The sequence below is a fragment of the Astyanax mexicanus genome, chromosome 15 (assembly GCF_023375975.1).
Source record: "Astyanax mexicanus isolate ESR-SI-001 chromosome 15, AstMex3_surface, whole genome shotgun sequence".
NCBI classification, from domain to species: Eukaryota; Metazoa; Chordata; class Actinopteri; order Characiformes; family Acestrorhamphidae; genus Astyanax; species Astyanax mexicanus.
Genome location: NC_064422.1, coordinates 1,214,837 through 1,242,818, shown reverse-complemented (window position 1 = coordinate 1,242,818; position 27,982 = coordinate 1,214,837). Strand labels below are relative to the sequence as shown.

At 37.2% G+C, this 27,982-nt stretch overlaps 1 protein-coding gene across 1 annotated transcript; it reads right to left on the bottom strand.

Annotated features, from left to right (window-relative positions):
* Nucleotide 1: 1 nt before the first annotated feature.
* On the bottom strand, nucleotides 2-27,938 carry LOC103025353 (uncharacterized). The gene is made up of 4 exons (XM_007239499.4): nucleotides 27,819-27,938; nucleotides 20,505-20,849; nucleotides 14,020-14,156; nucleotides 2-757 (listed from the first exon to the last, which is right to left on the bottom strand). The coding sequence occupies exons 1-4, from the start codon at nucleotides 27,883-27,885 to the stop codon at nucleotides 683-685; spliced, it is 624 nt and encodes a 207-aa protein (XP_007239561.2). The 5' UTR covers nucleotides 27,886-27,938; the 3' UTR covers nucleotides 2-682.
* Between the last annotated feature and the right edge of the window lie 44 nt (nucleotides 27,939-27,982).

The window sequence follows — 27,982 nt, the reverse complement described above, 5'->3', positions numbered from 1 at the left end:
GTTTCATCTGATTATATTCATTTCATTTATTGACAAAGATCCATTCCTGCGTCACATTCCAAAACAAAATGACATAGTAGAATTTTTTTCATTTTGTGATGTTGTCAGTTCTTTACACATGTCCTACTGTAAACAGATCAGATCAGTCCAGTACACATACCCTTTTTATTCATAGTCATTTTTATTATGTGTGCAGCATCTGGATTTACATTGTCTTGCTGAAAAATGCACAGATGGCCCTGGAAAAGATGAGGTTTTATAGGCAGCAAATGTTTCTATAAAATATCAAAATACTTGTGCCCTTGCCCTTTACAAACTGAAATACCTCCCAATTCCTTGAACAGTTTAATAATATCAGTTTAATGGGCTGGAGAGGAATTATTCATTTACAAACAGATAATTCTCTGACCATCTTGACTCTCCAAAGACTGCTTTTGTACCAAGTCACAAATATAATCAGCTCTTGATATCGCCTGTTTAAAATCATATCTTTATTTGTTAGATTTCTTTTCTTTTACCTCATTATGAGCCTCAAATTGCCCCCGTTTAAAACTTTTGGAATAACACTGCATATTGCATAACACTGGTAAAATTTGATCATTTCAAAAGAATATGACATTCAAGCTGCTGTTATGTTCTGCTGTTATGTTCTGCTGTTATGTTCTGCTGTTATCTTCTGCTGTTATCTTCTGCTGTTGGGACAGTGGGGTAGGTGACTCCTTTGATGCACTTTATAAGGCGTATAGCGCTTATTTGACTGTAAAAAAAAACAAGGAAACAAACACAAATTACAAGATCATCCACAGTAAAATACTATAAGTTTACATTGTTACTCCATACTGTATCATTACATTAAAAAAGGGCTACTCTACACTGTAAAATATTTTAAATCCCACCAACTTGCGCCTATTTTCTTAGTTGGTCTAATTTAAGTACTGTAAAATGCATATTTTAAGTTCTGCTGACAACCCTACATTATGGTCCAATTAAAGAAAATATGTTGCGTCAATTAAATATTATCTGTTAAACAAAGACACCTAAGTCCAACTACCCAGGCAGCATATGCTCACTCTGAGCAACACAGAACACAGCAACTTGCTCTTACAGCCTTCAACAATAAGACCAGGCAGTTAACTACTATATAACACATACAGAATATAAACCCCAAAAGCAGCAGCAGCAGCCTGTGGGGAATGACTACACACTGATGATGAGTGAGAGGTGGGAGGACAAGCCCAGTGTGCAAATACAGTGACCAACATCAGGTGAAAACCCCTGCAGAATTGCTTAGTAGATCCCATTTAAGCATTGAGCACTGAGCATGTGCAGAGTAATGCAGAGTAGTTGGCTTGACCACAACTAGAGTTCAACTACAATTTGTAAAATTTGCAAACACAAATGACTTTTAACAAAAAACTTAATAATGTTAGCTGAGGTAATTAGCTTGCTTTAGCTCAATATTTCTTGTTCAGCTGACTTAAAAATCACATTATGGAGAGCAATTTTAAGATTAGTTTTTTTGTTTTAAATATATAAAAATAAAAATGTCTATGAAAAAGATTCACTTTTGATTAAAGAAACTTTCACTTGGCCTTTTAAAAACATTTAAAAACAAAAAAGGATCTTCTTGGACATCACCCCAAAAATCTCTGGCAGCAATTTTAGTTTTGACTACCCCTTAATCTTTCAATTTGTGTGTACTGATGTTTTCAGCAGAGGGCAAGAGCAAAAAAAAAAAAAAAAAAAATCCAAATCAGCAAAGGAAGCTGATTTGTTTATTTTCACATTATCATCTAAATTCAGACAGGATATGTAGAGCATAGAGCATACAATCTGTAGCTTGATCTGATCTTTTACCATGGGTCACATAACTGTGCCCACTGTGTGCAGTTTTTAAAGAAAGGTTTTTATTAAACCCAATCCCAATTAAATCCAATCCTACATGGCCCTGTGTGAAAAAGGGTTTGCCCAAGATGATTCAAGATGGCGGCACGCATGAGTGCAGCAGCTCAATGCTCTCTTGCTTGGGTGCTTTTGTTTATTTGTTTATTTGTATCAGTGAAAAGCGCTACATACATACGGCCGTCAAAATTTGGTGATTATCAGCCTGCAGTGCAGTATTGATATCAAAAGTGGATTTCAGAAGGCTCAAAACATTGCAGATGACATCGCTCGTCCACCGGGATCTCCTTGGATTGTTAGCCAGCCTGGCAGGCGAAGACGATTGAGAGAACGCAAGCAAAAACGAGGATGTTGAGCAGGAGCACAGGCTAGGCTAAGGAGGCTAACTGAAAGATCCCGGTTCCGAGCATCTTTCTTACGAACGCTAGATCCATTACACATAAAATGGATATATTAAGGATGTTTACTACCGACAACCACCTCATCCGGACCTGTTGTGTGATGATTATAACTGAAAGCTGGCTACAGACACTGTGGTGCAGCTAAGAGCAGAGGAGGGGGGATCTGTATTTACCTAAATAATGACTGGTGTACAAATAGCAGAGTTGTATCCCAACATTGTGACTCTGATTTAGAAGCTCTCACTGCGATATGCAGACCCTTCCATTTACCCCGAGAACTAAGTGTGGTAACAGTCACTGCTGTGTATGCCCCACCTGATGCTAATGTTAGCAATGTCCTTAACCACCTGCTATCTATTATAAACAGACAACAGAAAGATTATCCGGATGAAGCACACATTACCACATGGGGATTTTAATCAGGCATGTTTGAAAACTGTCCTTCTCCATTTTTATCAGCATGTGGATCATGGGGAAAAATATCTTGGACAAGGTTTACTTAAACATCAAACAGGCTTACAGGTCAGTAGCTCCTCCTCACCTTGGTCAGTCAGACCATCTTTCACTATTCCTGTTTCCTGGATACATCCCACTCAGGAAAAGAAGTGTGCCAGCTATTAAAATCATTCGAATCTGGCCTGAGGATGCTATTCCACAGCTGTTTTCAGAGCACTGATTGGGACCTATTTGATCAAGGCAATCTGGAGGAATTTACAGAGACTGCGCTCTTCTATTTCAAATTCTGTGTCAACGACAATGTCACAAACAATAAAACTATCTGGGTGTTTCCCAATCAAACACCCTGGATGGCAAAAAAAACTTCCAGAGGCTCTTAAGAAACTGAAACATCACCTTCAGAACAGGGAACAGGGTACAGTATAGCACTGCTAGAGCTGAACTGAAGAGAGGCATTAAAGAAGCTAAGGAAGGAAAGAGGATCAAGAACCACCTAGCACAAACAACCCTGAGAGGATGTGGTAAGGAATACAACATCTAACTAGCTACAAAAGCTGTACCAACAGCATTATGAAAGCAGATGCCCCCCAGGCGAAGAAGCTGGACTGCTACTTTGCCCGGTTTGGGGTGGAAAGGACAGGTACAGATACACCTGCTCGACCCCCTCTTATCTCTAACACCGATATTCATGTACCAGCACTGCAGGAATATAAGGTGAGACGTGAGCTGAAGATGGTAAATCCAAGGAAGTCACCTCACCCGGATGGGGTACCAAATAAAATACTTCAGGCTTGTGCCACCCAGCTCGGCGGGGGGTCCTAACCAGGATTTTTAACAGCTTTCACAAGCCAGGGTACCATCCAGTCTAAAGTCAGCCACCATCACCCCAGTTCCTTAAAGGCCAGTCACAGAGAACCTAGAGTACTACAGACCTGTAGCACTTACACCATAAAGGGCTTTGAAAAATTGGTCCAAAAACGTATCAAACCAATCTACCTACCTTCTTCGATCCACACCAGTTCGCCTACAGACCCAACAGGTCCACAGAAGACGCCATCTCCACTGCAGTTCACATCGCACTGAATCACTTGGAGCAGCGGGGAAGCTATTTCAGAATGCTGTTCATAGACTACAGCTCTGCATTCAATACAGTCATCCCAGACATCCTGGTAAGCAAATTGCTTAACCTGGGTATACCCTCTCCAATCAGTTTCTGGATAAAAAAATTTCTCACAAGTTGTTCACAGTCTGTCAAACTGGGCCCCCACATTTCTTACACCATCTACATTAACACCATCTACATATTCTCTGTCTTGACTTAGTAATATGAACTTAATACACATCAACAGCCCACAAATACAGCTACAAACCACAAAAGTATACAATAGACCCAACAATTAATGCTTAATGTTCCTACAAGTACAACCGTTCAACAAAGATCACTCATTTGTGTGCCTACAGTTCACCAGGCAGCCAAAACATTAAGTACACACAAAAACTCACTAGTCGAAGGAGTTCCGGTTACGTCACCAGCTAGATGGCGGCATAAGAACTTGTCTCCCGACTAAAAGAGCGAAAAAACGCCCCAGAACTTGAAAGTTACTATTAAAAAGTGGATATTACCTTTGCATGGAAGACGGGGCAGGAATGGCGACTAGGCTTAAGGGTAAAAAAACGACCCAATATCCAGAAAAGCGCGAGGACGAAGCTGAGCCTGGCGATAGCACTTCTCTTGCTAACGCTACAGGCCAAGATGGTGGACGAGCGGAAGAAACGGCAGAAGGAGCTAATCTGGAGCTGATTCTTAGAGAAATACGGGATTTTCGACAAGACTGCAGATCCCAGCTCGAATCCATTAAAGGAGAGATTTCGAAAGTGAATTCTAGGATGGATGAGGCAGAAACACGAATCTTACAGAACGAAGAAAGAATACAAGTCACGGAGGATGTCCTGGCTGAGATGCTAAAACTTCAGGTGCAGCTACAGGGGAGGCTAATGGACCAGGAGAGCCATTCAAGACGTGAAAACGTGAGGATATATGGCGTTCCAGAAGGAGCAGAGGGGAGGCAGACTCTGTGATTACTTTTGTTGAAAAGTTGCTCAGAGAGAACCTCGAAATACCACCGCGCTCTGGGTCCGCGACCCCCCCCCCGGGGGCTCCGCCGAGATCACTGGTGGCCAGATTTCTTAGCTACAGAACGAAGGAAAACATCCTAAAACTGGCATGGCAAAGGAGAGGCTTTGTGTGGAACAACAGCAAAATAAGTCTGGATCATGACTACACATCCGGAATCCTCATCAAACAACGAGAATTCGCAGAAGCACGAAAAGCTCTGAAAGATAACAACATAAAGTTTCGGACTCTGTATCCAGCAAAGCTGAAGGTATTCTATGACGAAGGGACAGTAATCTACGAGTCAGTGGAGGAGGCGACACGAGACATGGCAAACCGGGGACTACCTGTAACTGTGATCTCTCAGCCTGACAGGCTTCTGGACCAGGTTCGGCGTTTGACCTGGCACCCAAGCAGACCACCGTCCAGACGGGGCGGTCGCGATAAGGGAGCTGCTGGCTTTAAAGAAAAATTTAGTGCCTTTAAGCGCTAGGCACTAGCGAGGTGACAAGACCAGAACAATCTCTTCAATCAGGTACCAGGGTTTAGTTATGGAAAACGAACAAACGGCAGGAGAAAATGCATCCTAGTATATTAAAGTGAACTAATTTAGTCGGGATTGATAGGAGATGCCAGTAAAGGCAAAACATGGAGGGCCCTCTTAAAAGGACAAAAAGTAGAGGTTATCCCTCTAGATCTGTTGACTTTTACAAGGTCTGCATTAAGACCTCATTCTCGGAACTACCAAAGTCATTTTCATTTGTTCTTTGCTTAAAATTGTTTTACTTATTTCTAGTGAAATTGCAATTGTTCTTATTGCGATGGGGATTTTCTAACTATGTTACAGAGGAAATTGGAGGAGGTCGGTCTATGTATGTACATTTATCTGTATTTGCTTATTTTCGATACAAAGGGGAATGCAAACAAATAATGTTATAAAAATTATTTCTTTCAATGTCAATGGGGTCCTAAATCCAGTTAAGAGACGTAAAATTTTGTCCAAATTAAAAAAAGATAAAGCACACATTGCGTTACTTCAGGAAACGCATCTAAACAAAGCAGAGCATGTTAAGCTAAAGTCAATGGGTTTTAAGCATTTGTATTTTTCCTCATATAAGGCAGGACATAGAAGAGGAGTAGCAATTTTGGTGTCAAATGCACTGTCATATGAACATATATCAGATGTTACAGATGAGGATGGACGGTTTGTAATGGTTACAGGCAAAATAGAGGGATCAGTAATAACACTTTTAAATGTGTACGCTCCTCCAGGAAGTGATTGGAGTTTTTTTCAAAAGGTTATTTGATTTGATGGCTAGTTCCCAGGGTACACTGATTTGTGGGGGGGATTTAAATATTCGTCTGAATCCAAATCTAGATTCTTCTGGAGTAAGCATTCAACAAAACTCTACATGTAAGAAAATAAATATGATAATGGAAGAATTAGGATTAATAGATATATGGAGAGAAACATATCCATCTAGTAGAGATTATACACTTTATTCTTCACCACACTCAACATACTCAAGAATAGACTATTTTCTTCTGTTTAGTCGGGATAAGTACAAGGTTAGGGATTGCGATATTGCTACAATAGATTTGTCTGATCATGCCCCGGTTTATTTATCATTAATCTTGGATAGGAAATGTAGATCAACATTATGGAAGCTGAACTCAACTATTTTAAATAATCCTCAGACAGTTCAGGGTTTAAAAATGGACGTAAAAGAGTACCTAGCACAAAATGACAATGCAGACACGATTAAAAAAATTACAGACAATGAATTACAAAACATCCCAGACAAAACTGAAGCAGGAAATAAATACATTAAAACATGAAATAAAGGAGATATATAATTTGGAAATACAGCAGAAACTCTTGTTCTTAAAACAAAGACATTATGAAGTGGGGGGGGGGGGGATCTGCAAAACTCTTGGCTTATAGACTGCGAAAACAGCAAGCGGATAATACTATTTACAAAATTAGAAACCCAAAAACTAAAGTGATTGAATCTAAATTGGATACAAGAAAGTTTTAATACATATTATAAAGATTTATACTCCCAACCCACTATGTCACATGACCTACAGATTGATACATTTCTAGATACTTTGCATTTACCAGTAGTAACAGACTCACAAAATGAAACACTTCTAGAGGAAATTTCAGTTGAGGAGTTAAATCTGGCCATTTCTAGATTGAAACCGGGGAAATCTCCAGGAACGGATGGATATACCTCTGAGTGGTATAAATCACTCAAAGAGGAACTTGCTCCAGTATTGTTATCAGCTATGAACTGGATTTTAGAAAAGGGTGAAATCCCACCTTCGTGGAAGGAAGCAATTATCTCAGTTATACCCAAAGAAGGAAAAGACAAATCAGAATGGGGTAACTAAAGGCCAATCAGTGTACTTAATTTAGATTATAAACTATTTACATCTATTCTAGCAAGACGAATTGAGCAGTTTTTGCCTAACCTTATCCATTTGGAACAGACCGGATTTACACAGCAACGACAAACACAGGATAACATAAGAAGAACCCTACAAATAATGCCATACATTAAACAAAATAAACTTGAAGCAGTGTTAGTGAGTTTAGATGCAGAGAAGGTGTTTGATTCGGTTAGATGGTTTTTTATATAAAGTTTTAAAAAAATTTGGCTTCCATCAGACGTTTATTAAAATAGTACAAACAATATATAATAAACCCAGTGCAAGAATTAAAATAAACGGGGACCTTTCAGACTCATTTGTGCTAGAACGTGGAACAAGACAAGGTTGCCCAATTTCTCCCTTGTTGTTCTCTTTATTCATTGTCAAGCAATTAGACAAAATCAAAACATTAAAGGAATTGATGTTTATGGTGTTGAGCAAAAGCTTGCATTATTTGCGGATGATGTCTTAGTATACTTAGGGCAGCCCACTCATTCGTTTGGGAGACTGATGACTATGCTGGAAGAATTCAGGCTTCTTTCAGGATATAAACTTAATATACTAAAAACTCAGGTGATTTCAATTAACTATGTCCCACCAAAAACTCTATGTGACACATATCCATTTAAATGATATAAGGTATTTAGGAGTAGTTTTACCAAAGGATTTGTCTGAGCTGCTCCAAGCAAATTACGGTCCCTTAAATGTTAAAATAAAAGCAGATTTGCAAAGATGGAATTTAATTCCATGCCTTACTCTAATTAAGAGAGTAGAGACAGTCAAAATGAATATACTACCTCGATTACTTTATCTTTTCCAGAGCCTACCAATAGATATATCTGATCAACAATTTAGAGAATGGGATAAATGGATTTCTCGATTTGTTTGGCAGGGAAGGAAACCTCGAATAAAATATACCACATTACAGCTGGGAAAAGAGAAGGGAGGTGTCGCCCTCCCCTGCCTCCGAGATTATTTTTATGCTTCTCAGCTAAGGCCTTTAATATGTTGGTGCGATAACTATTATGCAGCAAGATGGAAAGAAATTGAAAATGCAATGGCACCCAATTTTCCATTGAGTATTAATGAAACAACTTTTGGATACAGAGAATCCCTGGATTGGCTTAACTTTGAAGATTTGGGAAAGGATAATTACTCTAAGTGATACACAGGGTTCTATAAAATTGTTGAGATGGTGTGCCCATGACAGTGACTTCTCCCCCAATAAAGTGGATAGTGGCTTTAAAATGTGGGCTAAGAGGGGTCTAACAACATACATTACTTTTTACAAAAGGGAGTATTTCAATCATTTCAGTCTTTAAAAGAAAAATATGGATTTTTATAGATATCTTCAAGTACGAACCTATTTTAATAAATTAATTAAACAGGCCGACCCACAAGCGCATGAGAAAGGAAATCTTAAGTTTATTTGGTCAACTATTACATCAGGTGTCTGTCCTGGCCTCATCTCGAGGCTTTGTAAAGAATTCAACTCTCTTAGGAATGACAAAACACTTTACATTAAGGAAAAATGGGAAAAAGAGGGGGGGGGATGTCGCTGTCAGAGGAGGATTGGAATAAAATATGTCAAATTCAGTGGGCAACAACAAGTTCCTTAACCTGGAGAGAATTCTGCTGGAAAAACATCCTTAGATTTTTTGTAACTCCTGTGCAGAAAAGGCATCAGGGTTCTGGGTCTAATTGCTGGAGATTATGTGGCACAGACGGTGCAGGTCATTTTCACATTTTTTGGGATTGTACTGTATTGTCTGGATATTGGAGGGCTATTTATCAGGCTGTCTGTACTATATTTCAGTTAAATATACCCTTTTTCTTTACCTGGGGCATCTCTCTTTGGACATGTGTTCAAATGATACAAAATGACTGAGTATCCTGCTTGCTGCAAGTAAAAAGGTAATCACACGGAAGTGGTTATCTACTAAGCCTCCTCAAATTCAAGAGTGGTATGATGTTGTTTATGAAATTTTTATAATGGAAAAACTTACTTATTCATTAAGAATCCAAACTGATCAATTCAATCGGATCTGGTCTAAATGTCTAGTTTATATAAGACCCCAACGACCTGATTTTTTGTAGACCCTATGACCTCTGACTTGAATCTTTCTTTTCTTTTCTTTGTACTGAAACTTCCCCACTTTTATTGTAAATAGTTATTTGCCTTAAAATAAATAAATAAATAGATTAAAAAATGGTGATTTACATCCTAGGGAAGTCAGATTACATTGTTAAATAGAATTACCTTTGTTATTTTATTTTGTACAACATTGTCAATTGTTCGAGATGTATGGACACAGAGCATAATGAAAGTTTTTTGTATTATCTGTTTCTCTTTGATGGACTTCTCCAATAAAAAAAAAAAAATAATAATAAAAAGGCTTTTTAATATGATGTGACACAATATCTGTCTCATTTACAGTCGCTATTCTTTGATAGTTAGCTTACTACTTACTATTGAATTAATCCAGCATGAACTCCATTTTACGACTAAGAAGGGATTAGACAGCCATGGCCCCGCCCCCGTAGTGAAAATCATGAATCTGATTGGTTAGATTGTCCTTCGACTTTACTAACAAACTCACTACTACACCCTTCAAAAAATAGAAGAAGGGTCCATGCAGACACACAGGGGCAGAAGCCATTTTAAAAAGCTTTGATTGGTTAGTACCGCTGTCAGTCAGATAAGAGTCCTGTAGCAACTGAAAAACACAGATTAATGCTTTGAATTAGTTGCAGTTTTTTATTGTAGTTAATTTATAAAATAAATGCTTTGTTAATAAAAATAATAACAATACAGATTAGTATTCATGCCTCCACCATCAGAAAGAGACTGGGCAAAGTTCTGAATGGCTAAAAAAAAAGTGGCTTAGTCAAAGTCCTGACCTGAATCCTTTTGAGATGCTGAGGTATGAGGTAAGTTGGTTAATGGTCCAAAACCCTCCAAAACTCACTGGAAGTTACCGCAAACGCCTGATTGCAGTTGCTGCTATGATTTTAGATTTAGTGGTTAAACACTTTTTCACACAGGCTCATGTAGGTTTGGATTATTTTTCCCTTAATAATAAAAACTACATTTTGTGTTTACTTTTGTTGTATTTGACTAAAATTTAAATAGATGATCTGAAACATTTAAGAGAGTCAAACATATGCAACATCCAGTGTTTCACAAAAGTGATACAATCAGACTTTGACTAGGTCACTTTAAAAACTTCATTTAGTTTTTTTAAGCCATTCTGAGGTGGATTTGTTTGTGTGCTTTAAATCATTGTCTGGTAAACAGCAGAATTCCTGGTTTATTCTTTTACAGCAAGTTGTCTCGGCCCTGAAGCAGAAAAGCTGCCCGAGACATTAAACAGACATTAACTGGTTGGGGTTAGTAGTGAAATTGGACTCAGCTTTCCAAAAAGTGTGATTAATCACAGTTCATTTATGGGGGGCAAACACTTTTTCACACAGGGTTAGATTGGTTTGGATATTTTTATCAGTATGACAAAAATGAAAAAAAGGGCCAAATACGTTTTCACGCCACCGTATAAGAGCAAGTCACAACTTACTCTGCTGCTGAGAGTGGCTTTATGATGGCTTAAGGCAATAAAGACAACTCATGCATAACGTAATAACTGGTGAATATTACTAGATTATAAGTTATATAAAGACTATGATTTTAACTGAATTAATCTATTTTAGTTCAGCTTTAATGAGTTAAAAGTGATGTTGGTTTAACAAAATATAGTTGTCTGTATTTTACATCAATTTAAAGCTATTAATCAATATAAATCGATATATATATATATATATTGGTTAAACAAAGAAATTCATTTTGAGCAGCTTTCCTTTGGCACAGTGCAGCTTTTTCCTTTGCATGGCAATGAGCCCTGAAAGTGGTCTGATGCAATGTCACCAAATAAACTTTCCCAAGCTGCTTTTTTTAGAGATTACCAGCTACCAGTAAGACCGATCCAGTGTGACTTCATGTTGTTTATGCTAAAACAGCAGATTTTTGTTATCACTGGCTTCCCTGATTTAATGTAGACATCATCTATTCAGGAAACAATAAAGTCTGAGGTCTATTTCTGCATTTCCTGACCGGGTCATCTGGTAGCAGCAGTTACAGGCAGTGAGCTTCCCCTGAGCTTCCTGCCTTTACACTGACACACCAGCCTCACAAAAACACCTAATGAACTTTCTTAACACCACCAGTTCATTCATCCTTTTCATAAGAAATCCCCCCCCCCACCCCCCCTCGGGTCAATTTGACTTTGATTATTAAATATCACAAGTTTAACATCTCTAAAAAATCTGATTTACAGTTAACCCTTGTGTGGTGTTCGGGTCTGTGGGACCCGTTTTCATTTTTCATCAAATGATACTAAAAAAATATTTTTTTAACTTTTTTTAATTTTTTAACTCAAACTCATTGTCATTGGCTGATTTTCGATAAACACACACTGTACACCCCAAGGGCTAATAAACATTGCTTCATTTGTAAATTTGAAACTAAACAAATTTTCTACTCATATCTTGAGTTTAATTCATTTTCTTTTACATTTTATTAAAAAACTAATAAAAAAAGAGTAGCACTTTTTAAAAGAAATGTAACATAAGAAAGGTAAAGAGCAAATATTAACCATGTAAGCTGTTTATATTGCTTACAATTTAGGTGAAGCGAGCATGTGTAAAGCATTTTAATGTAAAATTGCTTCATTTTGCTGAATTAAATACAAGTAACAAAGTAAACGAGGAACAAAAATATGATCACCACACAAGGGTTAAAGACAATTCCTAATTCAACAAAGATAACTAAGTAATACTGGAGTTTGTACATCTTTACATATTGAATATTACATTCATATTTTACAATTAAACATACGTTTTATATAAGTTTAAAACAAGTTGTATTGTGCTTGCACGTTTTTTACTTCATTGACAATACATTTAAAAGAAACATAAGTTTCTATATTTGAAAGCTCTAAATGTGTTTGTTCTTATTATTTTGGCAAATCTAAAAAAAACGGTATAGAACTGTAAACTTTTTCAGTTGTTATGAAATAACTAAAAAAAATAATACAGCAATTGAGAATCATATTTGAAGAATATAAAAAATATATATTATATATAAAAATATAAAATTTTGGAAACACCTTCTCATTCAATGTCTTTTTTTTTTCCAAATATTGTTAATGAATAATAAAGTCATTCAGACTTTAATCTGGGGCTGATAACTCTGATGAGGAAATTCTTGCTCTTATTTTCCTGGGGCGGTCCTGATGAGAGCCAGTTTTATCACAAAGTTTTTGATGGTCTTTGCGACTGCACTCGAGAACACTAGTTCTTGATACTTTTCAGATTGACTGACCTTCATTTCTTAAAGTATTTTTTTCTTTATTAGTTGCGTAGTTCTAGCTATAATCTGGATTAGAACGTTTTTTTAAATAGGGCTATTCACTGTATACCAACTTTACTTCTTCACTACTTTACTTTAACTGATGCTCTCAAACACTTTATTAAGAGACAAGAAATTCAAGTAATTAACTCTTGATGAGTTCAGCACAGCTGTTAACTGAAAGCCTGAATTCCAGATGACTCTACTTCATAAAACTAAAAAAATCCAGCCAATATGTGCAAAACTGTCAAAACAAGCAAGAGATGCTACTTTAAAAAATCTAAAATATTAAACATATTCTGGTTTGGGTGACATTACCTTGAACCTATGCAAAAAAAAAACCTTTAAATGTATTTGTTTTAGATAATATTGAGGTCACTATTCAGGTCACCCTCCCCTTTAGGCTATAGAACACTATACATATTAAAACATTTAAACATGTTTTAATACAACAAAAGGATATGATTTGCAAATATTGAATGCCTATATTTATTTTCAGCAGATCGTAAAACATATTTCCGTTTTTGAAAGTGAGATGTTTACTATTTCACAAAAAAATTAAATATTTAGAACTTAAAAAGTTGGGACAATTTGCAAACTAACTTAGGGTATAAAAACAGCATTTCAGTCTCTCAGAAGCAAATATTCTACAAAATCTGTCTTAACATTTTAACAAAGTTCCAAATAAACAAAAATACAATTGGTAAGACTTTGGATATCCAACCATCTACCTGTAATATCCTCAAAATATTCAGAGAATATGGAGAAATTTCTGTGTGTATAGTATTGTGTATAGTGTATAGTGTATTGGATGCTGGTGATGTTTGGGCTGTACTGATTCTGTACAGGAAATCACTGCATGGACTTAGCAACACTTCCAGGAATCTTTCCTGTCTGTGAATACAGTTTGCTGTGCACTAATCCATACATGCAGGTTAAAGCTGTATCATGCAAAGAGGAAATCACATGTCAACAATATCCAGAAACAGAGGTGTCTTCTTCTCTAGTTCAAAGATCTAAAATTTAAAATTGACTGAGGCAAAATGGAAAACTGTTCTGTGGTCAGATGAATGAAATGCACAGTCATGTATATATGTATAAATTAATCCCATACTTTTTTTAATTGGGGGTGTAGCTACATACATAGAAACATAAAATATCTAATGCTGAAACTTTTTGCTACATTTAATCACAATAATTCACTAGAGGTTTAAATTGTGGGGGTGTTAGAATGTGTTAGTAAACTAGAGGACAACCCGAGGGTTAAGCTACAAAAACATGATGCTACAGAAATGAGGGGAAAATCTTACCTGTTTTACCTGCTGGATTCTCCATATCAGCAGACCAGCGCATATAATGAACATTGTGACAGTTATGGCCACGCTGATCATGAAGAGAACGTGATGAATCGTGCGTTGTTTGTTGCATTCTTCTTCTGGGTCTCCATCTGACAGATAAAATTCAAACAGACTTATTCACACATATAATATAGTTACTGACCTCCCACCTACACGCCTGTGAGCTTAACTCTAAACATCAGAGCTAAACTGATGGTGAAAAATAAAGCAGCTCTCAGCAAATGTTTGCATGCTGTATAAAGTATAAATAAATGTGGTCCCACTTTATATTACAGTGGATTGCAAAAGTATTCATACCCCTTATTCACATTTTGTCACCTTACAACCACAAACCTAAATGTATTTTATTGATATTTTAAATGATAGACCAATGCAACGTAGCACAAGGGAAACAATGTATGGTTTTAAAATATTTAATAAAACAAATCTGTGAAAAAGTGTGAAATACAAAAATATTTAGCTACCCTATATCAATACTTAGTAGAGTCTTCAGGGGTATGCCTCTGCCAGCTGTGCGCATCTAGAGAATGAGATCTTTGCCCATTCTTCTTTACCAAATACACTGCCTGGCTAAAAAAAGAACTATACAAAGCGCTGTGGTGACTGGTATTAGTCAGCATTAGTCAATCCTTATAGAGTTTAACTCTTCTGATATGTAATGTCTGGTTGTAAAACTCCTTTACCCTCAGAGCTGTGGTGTTTTGAAGTGTCACGTAACATTTGAGTAATGTGCAACATTGTAATAAAAATCAATATATTGAATTTACATTGAATGATTGATAATTAGGACTGATCCAGAACTAGTTGGATTAGTAGTGTACTTTTTCTATTTTCACAAAGCAATCAATACAATACAAACATCAATCATTATACAACCTTGGGGGAAACTCTGGACAAAAACAATGTTGTGACTTTTCAGAAGCTTAATCAGAGTTGCCAGGTCCAACAAAAATATCCAGCCCAAAGTCAGTCTAAAACCCGGCCTTTAGAAGCTTAAACTAGCCCAAAATATATGTCTGTTACAAGTTTGAAGCAGAGGGCAAAACAATTATGAGTGTACAACTTATTATTTTGTTTGTAAGGGATTTATTATCAATATTGCTTTTTATCATAAAGTCATTAATAACATTGTACTATTAGTGTTTTTTTAGATCTTTTAAAACAGTTTTATATCCAAGTCAAGAACATTTAATATTTACATTATTAGCAAAAAAAGAACTGATTTTTCTCATTTCTGTTCTTGCCCCTCCCTGAACGTTTTTTCTCTCCTTTTTAACGTTTCTCTCTCTTTCTTTTTCTCTTGCTGGCTCACTCTCTCTCCCTCTCTCCTTTTCACACTGTCCTCCCTTATGTCATTTTGTTCACCTGGTTCTTATTATTGTAGTCAATCTTCCAAGAAAGACTGATGTAAGTGTCGAATTGTACACGTTTTCTTGCATGTTTTGACGCAACATCCAAGGCAATACCCCCGTTTTTTTTGTTTTTTGGTGGCTGTGTAAAATTCAGGGCCGCCCCTGTACATTTACCCGTGACTAGATTTTCATACGGGCGGCACGGTGGCGCAGTGGGTAGCACTTCCGCCTCACAGCAAGACGGCCTGGGTTCGATTCCCGGCTGGGGCGACCCGGGTCTTTCTGTGTGGAGTTTGCACGTTCTCCCCGTGTCTGCGTGGGTTTCCTCCGGGTTCTCCGGTTTCCTCCCACAGTCCAAAGACGGCACGTTCAGGCTGATTGGAACTTGATTGAAATTGCCCCTTAGGTGTGAGTGTGTGAGTGAATGTGTCTGTGTGTCTGTCTGTGTCTGTCTGCCCTGCGATGGATTGGCGGCCTGTCCAGGGTGTATCCTGCCTTCTGCCCGATGCCTGCTGGGATAGGCTCCAGCCCCCCCCGCGACCCTTCACGGATAAAGCGGTTGACGATGAGATGAGATGAGATAGATTTTCATACAAGCCCAATTTGGTGGTAAAACTGTGAACGTTACTAGGCACTGGTGTTTAAATTAATATAAGAATTGTGAAATTGAGTTCACATTACTATTAGTGGTCTGTGTGCAGCTGAGACAAGGCAGAGGGTGCCTGAGAGAGAGACAGATCGGTTAGCAAGGTTAGCTAAAGTGATCTGGACTATGCTAGTTAACGCAGTCGTGCTTAGGGTTGCCACCTTTCAAATAAGTGACACCCACCACGGCTCCTCTGGGCCATGTCCACCACAGGCCCGACACTTGTGAGATGGGGCACCCGCAGCAGTGGTGTGTTTTACTTTGTGCATATATATAAAAAATAAATATTATTAAAAAATAAAAAAATATTTATTTATTAACTGTTAATCTATTAGTTTGATCAGTTCTTTAAATTGCCATATATAATACTTATTTGTCTGTAGATAAACTGTGCACAGAGGAGCAGAGCGGAGGGAGGAGGGGTTTAGTTTTGATTTTTAAGAGATATACTCGTGGATTGGACATTTATGGAAATATGGAACAAACTGCATCCCTTATTGGTTCAATACAGGACGCAACATTTAGTTGCCAAATAAAGGACAATTCCGTATTTTACGGGACGGGTGGCAACCTTAGTCATGCTACACACACTAACATGAACTGACCTCAGAAACAACGTTGGAGCAGCCGTGTCACATCTGATTAATACCTCGGTAGTGATGAGTACTCCAAAAATGTACCCCAGAAACCTAAAGTTAGTCTTTATATTGACTTCTATGAATGTGTCTATGTATTGAGTGATTTGTTACGTCCAAAACGATTAATGGAAAACATAACTCACTTCAATATAAGCTAGATACAGATTTTAGAAAAAATTAAAATTTCATTTTGTGACTTAATCAGATGGTATGATCCCAGCCTTCACTGGCTTTGCTTAACAGCAGTGAGGGCAGGTCATAACTGATATCTAGATCAGGCTGCAACAAGATAAAACCGTTGGCTACTCATATGTATGTTATCTGCTAAACTACCCAGTATATTACAAGGACCTGTAAAGTAGTAACTCCAACTTTAGGGTGTGTATTTTTGGAGCAGTGGGATTTTTCCAGTATAAGCTTGGCTTAAGCTAAAGCAGCTAGCGGTGCATAAATCTAGGTTAGCTAACTGAGATGATTTGTAATGTGCAAACAATAAAAACACTTTAAATGTATTCATTAGCTGATTAACAGAGTATGACTTGTCATTGCTTGCCATGGTAGAAGTTACAGAACTTGCCTGGATTTTGTAGATTCAGCCTTCATAACTTGGCAACCCAAGTGAGCTTAGAGACTGGGGAGGTGTGGGTGTTTCTCTCTGTGGTGTTTTGAAACTGGACTGCTGTAGGGAGCTAATTTACATGCTCGCTCTCATTTCCTACTGAATGCTCCTTTAAAATGAACTCTTAAATGTACAGGCAGACAGTGGAGGGAGGCCAGAATGGGAACTATATGCTCTCTCTTTTGTAAACCAGTTAAAAGTCGGACAGCAGCATTTTGCACTGGAGGCGTCTGAGGGAGGACTGACTGACTCCAAAATAGAGTGTATTACAGTAATCCAGCCGGGATGTAATGAAGACATGAATTACTGTATAAAAGTGCTCCTGTGTGAGAACTGAGTAATTATTGGTTTGTTATGTTAATTCCTGTTAAAGCCAGGCATTCTACAGTGACTGCTTTACAGGGGATGCTTTCTACTCCTGCCCTTTATAGTGAGCGCCCTTGGAGGCAGCAGTAAAATGCATTTAATTGTCTTGTTTAGTGTGTAGGTTGTGTGTTGTAGAGTTTTTTTTTTTTGGTATGTTCTGTAACTGATCTTGAAATTTTCTGTTGATCTTGAAGAATCACCTCTTCTATTAATGTTTATAATGTTTATTGTTCTTATAATATCATACGCAACAGTCCAGGATGGTGTAGTATATGGAAGAAGTTGAGTAAAACCAGTCCTTCATTGTTTTTTAAGTTACGTAAGTTTCTTTTCAATGTTGTGCAAATATTTAACAAAAAAATAACTGTTTTCTCCCTAATTAAGAATAAATACAGTATAGCATGAAAATACAGCAGCATGAAAAAGTATTTGCTTTTTGTTTTTTTTTGTCATACTGATATATTTTTCTGATTATCAGAAAAGCTTTAATATCAGACAAAGCCAATCTAAACCAATTTAGCTCTGTGTGAAAAGTGTTTGCCCCCTAAACCTAATAACTTGGTTGTGCCACCCTTGGTGGCAACACCTGCAATCAAGCTTTACCGACCTTAACTGATGCAAATGGACCTGCAGTTCTGCTGGGTTCTTTTGTGACCTCCTGGATGAGTTGTTCATGCCCTTTTGGAATAATTTCAGTCGGCTGTTCACTCCTGGGAAGGTTCACCAGTGTTTTATGTTTTCTCCATTTGTAAATAATAATAGTTCTCACCGTAGTTTACTGGAGTCCCAAAGTTTTGTAACCTTTTCCAGACTGATAGAGGATAAATGAGATTTTTCATCAGTTTTTAAATCAGCATTTAAAAAGTGTCAGAATATCTTTGTCTGATATTAATGTTTGATTATCTGAAAAATGTAAGTGTGACAAAAATTCAAAACCAAATATTTTTATTTTTTTTTTTGCCACTGTATATATGGTTATTTAGTGGAATGGCTCATATAAGGGCTCATTTGAGAGATTAAAGAGAATGTTTCTGATGTATTTTCACAAGTGTTAATCATGAGGAATCCTAAATATAAGGGGTAGTTTCCCAGACAATGAACAGTATTTAAAAAGAGAGTTTTTCCATTGAAAGGAAAGTCATCAATTATTGGAAACTGGCACTAAATGTTTAAAAATAGATTGAACAGCCCCTGTTTAGCTTGCAGTTTAAAATTAGTATAAAACTATTTTAGAGTTTAGAAGGTACATGGAAAAAATGATCTCATATGAAAGTCAGTAATGAGGAAGTTTACTCAGCTGTTACATTGCCACATGATGGAAGAAGCAGCTTAGCTGGTTATACTGCCAAAAATCACCACTATTGACTAGAGAGAGTATACCACGCATTTTGGAAGATAGATGGTGTGAGGCCTCATGTTCTGCATGTGGATGTGATTTTTGTTAAAGTCGCTTACGGTCCCATTGCAACAAGGCAAGCAAACCAATCAACTGTCTCGGGCTGACTGGTTATGAATTGAATGACTGGTTATGAATGGAATACAAAAATGAACTGTGTGAGCGCTCCTTTAAATTTAGTTACAGGCCAATGCAGGAAAGTACAGCAACATTCTCCCCACGGTCGAGAAATGTTATCAGTGCTGTTATGCAAGTGGAGCCTGCTCGCCCACCACCACCCACACCCACCAACTAACGCTAATAAACTCTTACCTTAGACTTGGTGATTCAGTGCTTGGACAGTTTCACCACATCGAAGCCCCAGAGTCTGCTTTATACCATAAAATCTGACGTGAACAGCGCTCGCTTTGACCGGTGTTCTGTCAAGTTGTTCTACCTTGTCTAACGGCGCTTCCCTAGTGTATATTTAAGGTCTCTGTAAAACACAGAATCAACCAGTGATCCGATTTAAACCTACAGTTACTTACACAAGATAGCCAACATGAACTAGCTGGTGTAAACTGAACTGTTAGCTCTTTAGCTGGCGAGAGGCTCTGCTGCAGCTCGGCTTTAGCTCTGTCTGTGGGCGGTCCCGAGCCGAGGTGGGCGAGTTTTCTGATTGAGTATTTTCTTTTACTAGCTCCTGCAGACAATGGAGGTTGAAGAACAGTTTCATGCATGTATATATAACTCAGACCTATTGTATTTTATAAAGAACAAGAAAAATGGATTTTAGCTGAAGGAGACCTTTAGAGGAGCCCCTCCTACTAGTAGCCAGCAGTAACAGTAGCTCGCCAGATTATCATTTCTGTAGCTGGTAAAATATGAACCCTTAGCAATTATGGGGCAATAGAGTTATCCATCATAAGCCAGAGAAAAAAGAAGAGAAAAAGAAGAGGAAGAAAAGACAAACAAGACAGCAGTAAGTAATCATGTACACTGGATACAATAGGCATACGTGTTGTGTACAAGCTGTGTAATTTAGCAGCACACAGACTAGAAACAACATATATAGCTATATGGGTAATGTTTCTGTTAGCTAACAGCTACCTGACTCGCAGTGACAAACTAGAACAGTGAGAGCAACTTTTTTGAAAGGGCTGATAATATGATTACTCACTGTAATATGTTTTATTTACATATAAGATGTTCCAGATTCACTGTTTATCGTATTTAATCACATGATATTGCAATGACTGACTCTTTCATTTACTTTTCATATATTCCATACTTATGTTAAATAAATAGGTCTTAAGAAGAACAGGAGTGATTCATTTTAGATTAATCACAGAACAATGTTGTGATAAATATGATAACGTTTTTAAATGATTGACACCACCACATTCAGTTCTAATATTGTGCATGCATGGAAATATTATACCTCTTATTATGATGAGTGTCTCAGTGGATTGCACTTGGTTGATTCTGGGCTCTGTTAGCACCCATTCACAGTAGTATCCATCAGAGTCTCCGATCTGCAGCTCAGTCAGTACGATGGCAAACTCACAGCACTTTCCTTTCACTGATACGCGCTGTTTGTAGTCAGGGTGGATTGTTGTAGTTGAGTGTTTGAAATACAGATACAACACTTCTCGCTTGCTGGAGTAGCGCTGTTTCAGATACAGGGCGACGACATTTTCGTGTGTGGTGGAGCAGTGCAGCTCAGCTGTGGAGTTGAGCTGGTTCAGGACGATGGCTGGTGGACTCTGGGAGAGTATAGGTTCATCTGCACAAACAGAGAGGAGGAGAACGGGGGGGCAATCATTTACAGTTATGTAAAAAAGTGTTTATGATTTATTTTTTGCATGTTTGTCTCTCTTAAATGTTTCAGATGGTCAAATAAATTTAAATATTAGTCAAAGAAACTCCAAATAAACACAAAATGCAGTTTTTAAATTAATGTTTTTATTGTTTAGGGAGAAAAATAATCCAAACCTACTTAGCCCTGTGTGAAAAAGTGCTTGCCCCCCACCACTTAAAGAATAACATAACTGTGGTTTATCAAACAGTTCAGTTCAGAGTTCAGATTCTCCAGCCACACCTGTTCTCAATCAAGAAATAACTTAAATAGGATCTGCTTAACAAAATAAACTCAAAAGCTACACATCATTCCAATATCCAAATAAACTCGTGAATAAATAAGAAAGAAAGTAATTGAGATCTCTCATTCTGTTATTATGCCTCGTTCATGCTGTGAAGGTGCACTAGCAGAAAAAAATTTACAGGAATAGCAATGTTGTTTTATCTCGTATTCTGTTTATTGTTGATGTAAAAGTTTGTGAGGTTTATGAGCTGCTGCACGTCCATGTTTGCGTAACAAGCGTGAGTTTACCAAGATATTAATGAACGTCTGACTGGTGACGTTTTGCTAGATTGTTTCCAGTCAGTTATTGCACCTGTGTTATCCAATGCCAAGATAGCAATATGCCAGAAATTTACCTAAACACACCTTATTTCCAAACCACCACGCCCATCAGCGGAGATAAATTTGGCGAAATGTAAGATAGGGTACAAAGAGACTGTAGATTTAACAGGACAGTTTATTCTCAACTGCAATGAACTCTGAGAACAAGTAGCATAACATCTCCAGTTAAATAATTAATCTATTCAAAATTCCTGATATTGAAATACATTCCTTTTTTGTATTACTTTTGTATACGTAGCGTTTTGTTTATTATTCATATTGATGGTATATTATTACAGGTCTGCATTCATTTTATGCGTATACTGGTACATCTTAAAACATTTAAATATTCTCGAAATGTGTTTTAAATAATTGGTTCTGTATGTATTACATAGATTCTATTCACACAGAGTGATCAATTTCAAGCATTTATTACTTTTAATGTTGATGAATATAGTTTACAGCTAATGATAATCCAACAGTCAGTATCTCGTTAACTTATAAAATTATATAAGAGCAATTGGTACTTTCGAATGTGTGGGCGGTGTGGCTAATCAGCAGGGAAAAGCATGAAGTGATCTAAAATGATCTGGGAAAACACTGCACTGACTTTGGAATTGATAAAACACAGTGGATCAACACCACCAGATGACATGTCTCTCCAAACCATCACTGACTAGTGAAACTTTAGACTAGACCTCAGGGCCGCCGCTCTGCATACGCAGACAACGCAGCCAGCGTTAGGCCTCAACCATTTTGCAGTTGCAGGGAGCCAAATTGACTGAGAATGAAATGTGTTGAAATTATGACATTATTAAATTTAAAACCCAATGTGAATTATTTATGATACGCTCATCTTTTTTGTCTTTAAACATTGCATGGGGCACCTACTCTACTACTTAAAAGCGGCACGTTATTATTTTTGTGCATAATATAATGCCCCCACCCCTATTGCCTGAAATGGCACGGCTCGGTTTGCTCTGTTGGTTGTTGCCAGATGTGACATTTTCCAGTCAAATAAATAATCAAAAAATGCATGGAGGCGCTAAATCTTGCGCATGTTTAACCATTTTTAAAGTGTATGTGGCCATTCTATACAAAAACTTGTCCAGTGCAATATTTGTGTAAGTTAAAAACTTAAAATAAAATAAACAAATAGGATGAAAAATCGTAACTTATCTGGCAACCTTAGTCCTAACTAAAGTAGCAACGCTACTTGAGTTTGGCAGGAGACAAGTTCACCGCGCGAAGTTGCTACTAAATGGTAATTCAACTATGAAGCGACGGTTTGAGTCTGGAGCTGAGAAGAAGAAAAAGAAGCAGAAAGATGAGGCCCATGCATCCCTTTCTGGTGAGTAACTTCGATGATAAAGGTTTAAATAGTTTTGATTACTTCATGTTCAGTGGTGTTGCCTGAGCTAGTTATGTTGGCTTTGCTGATTTGGTAGCTTTAAACGCTTAACTAGAAACTAATCTGGGTATTGCAAGGCACGTGGCACGTTTGCAAATAGTAGTAGTGTAGTTTGAAGATTTTTAGTGACTTTAATAAAAAATTAATAAACAGAGTAGCCTACCTATTGACTAATGCCGTCAGTGCACTATCCAAATGGTCTGTATGACAGCAGGATCAGACAGCTCTATAGATTTTGACAGGCTGATATAAATACACCACGAATATAAACGATAATTTCATAACCTTTAAGGCTGGCTTGTGTAAATGACGTGTCCACTGCTTAAAATAGACATGCATCGTTTCATTTATTATTTATACATTATAAATAGTACTCTTGTGCTGTTCTTCACTGTTATTGGCCTTACTTATAACGTTGTAAATATTCACAGTTACAAGTGTAATTTTAATAAATAGTAAAATTTTGCGTAAACCTTTTGTGTTTGTGTGTGTGTGTGTGTTTTTATTTTATTTTTATTTTTTTGGGGGGGGAGGGGGGATGTAGGGGGCCTCCCTGACCAGTTATGCTTAGGGCCTCCAAAACCTTAGCAGCGGCCCTGCTAGACCTCAAGCAGCTTGTACTGTGTCCACTCTTCCACTCTTCACTCTGGGTCCAAGAATTCCAAATGTAATGTAAAATGTATTTATGGTTAAAAAAAGGTTGTAAATCAATCATTTTGAGGGGGCTTGAGGAAAATGTGAATGCATCCAATCAAACACTAAAGATGAAGGATTACACAACTGAAAGAATTCTGCATGAAGGAGTGGGATGAACTTGATGTAACTTGAGTTGATGTAAGAGACTGGTAGATTGTTATAGGAACTGTTTAACTGAGGATATTTCAGCCAAACGTTTTCCTCACAAGAAAGTTTTTTTTTTTACATTACAGTTTACAACAAGTGTATAAGTTTATAACATACCATATGACATGCCCATAAACAAGGTCAATAAAAGTTTTGTATATATAACTATATATAGTTAAATGTATTGTAAAGTTATTTCTGTAAAATGAAAATATGCTGTAAAAAAATAATAGCTATAAATATATATTAAATTAATATATATATAAATATAAAAGTAACATATTAAGAGAAGGATTGTATTTTGTACAACAGTGTAAACATAACAAAACTGTACAAAAGGTTCCATGTACTTGTTTGCACTCAGCAAATAAATGGAAACAAAAGCAAGAAAGGACACTTAACGTATGACTCTGTCTGAATAACCTGGAAATTACAGCAACAATAGAAGAGCAAGTAGGCCAGCATGTACTGTGGTAGGCCCCTGGGGTTAGGGGCGTGACCACTGTGACCCAGAAGGAGGAAGCTCACAGAGATACACAGACACGGGGAGTAAATGAACTCAAACGTACCTTTATTTAGGCTTTGAAATGCCCTCCACCACACCCAAAAACAACTCAAAAGAACATACTACGGCCCAGTGGGGCTCTAGAGTTCAGTATTCTCTTTTTTAAAGTGTTCATACGAGTCTGCGCAGCCTCAGCCCTCAGCTCCCCAGTGAAAAGTCTCCAAATGAGGGCCGAAGCTGAGTATATATGCCTGTCCCAGCTGGCGGCTCAATCAGCCCTCATGCGGGCCAGCTGAGACAGGCATGGCTTTGCGCTCTGGTGTGGGGCGGACCCACAACTCCTCCACCTCCTTACGCCAGAGTACTTAGAAGATCTGACCTTCATTAAATAATCAAATAAACCCAATAAAGCAATATTCAACTATAGTAAGACTATATAAAGCTTTTTTCATGCTTTAATAAAGTTTGAATTATTATTGACACCTCGTGTGGTGTGTGGAGCAATCTGGAACAGTTATGTAAATGAGGTGGTATTTAAGCAATGGGCAATTATGATGGGTTTTCTGAATTGCTTTAAACAGCAAAGGTGTGAAATGGAATCATGTTTATTAATAGGAGTAACAAGGCTAAAGAGTAGAAATTACAGATAATTGAATGAAAAAATTAACTACTTTAGTAAATTATAGATAACCAACATATCTCCTTTAACCAACATTAACCAACATTTGTGTACTTGCATAATAACTGGCCTGAACAAGTACTAGTCCAGCCCTGATTAGTATGTGAGAATGCCGTCTCATCTACAAATGAAACACACTTTGTTTTTAGCTACCCTGATCTCTGTAGCAGCATTAAAATAGTGCTCTAAAGAGGAAATGTAACACAGATCATATAAAGTACATAACTGAACTGAAGCCACTTGCAGCCCTTTCTTATATTTTTTGCATGTTTTTCACACTTAAATGTTCCAGATTTTAAAACACATTTAAATATTAGAAAAACAACACAAGTAAACACAAAATACAGTCTTTAAATTAAGGTTTTTATTGTAAAGGGAGAAGAAAAAAAAAAAAAACCTACACAGGCCTGTGTGTAAAAGTGTTTGCCCCCTAAACCTAATAACTGGTTGTTTCACCCCTAGCAGCAACAACTGTTTTGGATCATTGTCCTGCTGCAGAACCCAAGTTAATTTTAGCTTGAGGACAGCAACAGATGGCCAGTGTGACAAATATCAGGACCAGGGGAGACAAACGCTGGTTAGAAAACACGGGTTTATTAACAGAGTTTGGCAAACAGGGCGAGTCAAAACCAGAAGGGCAGCAATAATAAATAACATACCTAGAGAGTGATCGATAAGCAAGCAGGGTTTGGTACAAAAAATATCCAGATAACAGGGAGCAGGCAAGAGAGTAGTCAAAGAGCGAAAAAGGTCAGCAACAGTAAATCAAACAAACTAGAGGAATAAGGTAAAAAAGCAAACGAGAGGAAAAACCAGGTCAGAAAACAGGAAATCAAAAGGCAGAATAGAATGCTTTGTACAGAGCTAGAAATCTAGATAATACGCAGCAACTAAGGAGTTGCTCAGAGGGAGTATTTATACTAGGCAGATCAGGTGGAATTAATTAGCAATCAGTCAGCAGCTGGGTGACGTAGAATGCTTGAAGACTCTTGATTCTCAGAATCACTGTAGTTCTGATCCTGAGTCTTTAAGCAGAGAGGCTTCAGGAGCAGATTGACAGAGTCAGGCGTGACAGCCAGACATTCTCCTTCAGGACATTTTGATAGGAATTCATGATTCCGTTCATCACAGCAAGTCTTCAGAGTTCTTTTTCTGAAATGTGGTGTTATTTTTTGCCAGATGGGATGGGACACACACCCTTTCAGCAAGTTACATGTTTGTCTTGTCAGTCCACAGAGTATTTTTCCAAAAGTCTTGGGGGTCATCAAGATGTTTTCTGGCAAAATTGAGAGCTTTAATGTACTTTTTGTTTAGCAGTTGCCTTTGTCTTGGCCAAGCAGGCCATATTTGCCCACTTATTTTCTTATGGTGGAGTCATGAATGGTGTCCTTAACTGAGGCATGTGAGACCTGCAGTTCTGTGGATGTTGTTGTGGGGATGTTGTTGTCTTTTGAGACCTCTTGGATGAGTCGTCGCTGCGCCCTTGAAGCAATTTTGCGTCGGCCAACTACTCCTATATTTAGGTTCACCTCTGTTCCACGTTTTCGCCATTTGTGGATATAATAATAATAATAATAATGTCTAATAAATAAATATAATAATATAATATATATAATATAATGCAATATAATAATAAGAAAAATAATAATGTCTCTCAGTGTGGTTCGCTGGAGTCCTAAAACTTTAGAAATGGCTTTATAACCTTTTCCACAAGTTTGGTCAACTAAAGGGAAATAACTTAAAAATTATATTTTACTGCATTTGCACCAAATAATTCTGTTTATGGACATTTAGGACAAAATAAATCATGATTAGGCTGCCATAACATTTTTTTCAATGCCACAATTTTTCCTTTTAAGCATTAAAAGCATTTTTAGGCATCAGAGAATAAGTGACCTTTTTGCACTTAGAACATTAAGACCACATGCACCTTTTGGTCAGGGCTGCCCAAACTTGAGGATGGCATAATAATGCATATTGTTACTATCAAGCAAAGACCACATATCTCCGAATGTTCAACTTTACAGGAGAAGAAAAAGAGAACATCATTGTTGACTTTCATTAAGTGCTTCAATATCAATAAAAACTGGAAAACTGTTAAATAAAATAACAGTGTTCTAAAACTTTTGAGTGGTTGTGTGTGATAGATAACATCTCATCAACAAAGGAAGAACACCTTTTTGTTTTTAGCTGCTGTGGTCTTTGCAGCAGCATTAAAATAGAGCTCTGAAGAGGAAATGCAACTTTTCATATACAGTTAATTGTACCCTGAACTCAACCCAACCCATGTGCCATTTCAGCTTTTTTTCAACTTTTTATTCAGTTAACATTGAATAACGTTTTGATGGTCTTTGATGGCGTCTGCACTTGAGGATACTTTTAAATTTCTTGAAATGTTATGGATTGACTGACCTGAATTAATGAAAGCCATTTTTCTTTACTTAGTTGAGTAGTTCTTGCCATAATATAGATTAAAACATTAATCAAATAGAGCTATTTACTGTATACCTGTAACTCTACCTCTTTACAACTTCACAACTGATGCTCTCAAACACATATTAAGAGACAAGAAATTCAAGTAATTAACTCTTGATAAGTTCAGCACAGCTGAACTTCGATATTTAGACATTTGAAGTTGTGTAATGAAAAAAAAATACTAATAAAAACAAAGTACTTATTATATTTATAAGACAGGACATTGCATGTGCTTGAAGTAAAAATAAAATATAATTTGTAAATATTGTATAAACCTTCTTCTATTCAATATTTTTTTCAACATTAAAACTCTATCTAACCACCTTATATCAACCACATTTCTGAAAGTCAGTGGCCGTTGATTTGAGTGGATCTTACCTTTTATGGCCAGAAGTGATGGAATACAGCAGTAGGCCACAATCAGCCAGAGGAGCATCAGATCCATCCTGCTGCAGCTTCTCTGAAGCTCACTGAACAATATACCCTTCAGCTTCCTCAGCCACACAAAGCAGAGAAGTAAATAAACTTCCTCCTGCATCATC

Excerpts from the sequence above, each read along its gene's own strand:
- LOC103025353 (XM_007239499.4), bottom strand. The coding sequence starts at position 27,885 with ATGGATCTGATGCTCCTCTGGCTGATTGTGGCCTACTGCTGTATTCCA. Across the intron at positions 20,850-27,818 it reads ATCACTTCTGGCCATAAAAG|ATGAACCTATACTCTCCCAG; the intron begins GTAAGATCCACT and ends CTGTTTGTGCAG. Across the intron at positions 758-14,019 it reads GAATCCAGCAGGTAAAACAG|TCAAATAAGCGCTATACGCC; the intron begins GTAAGATTTTCC and ends TTTTTTTTACAG.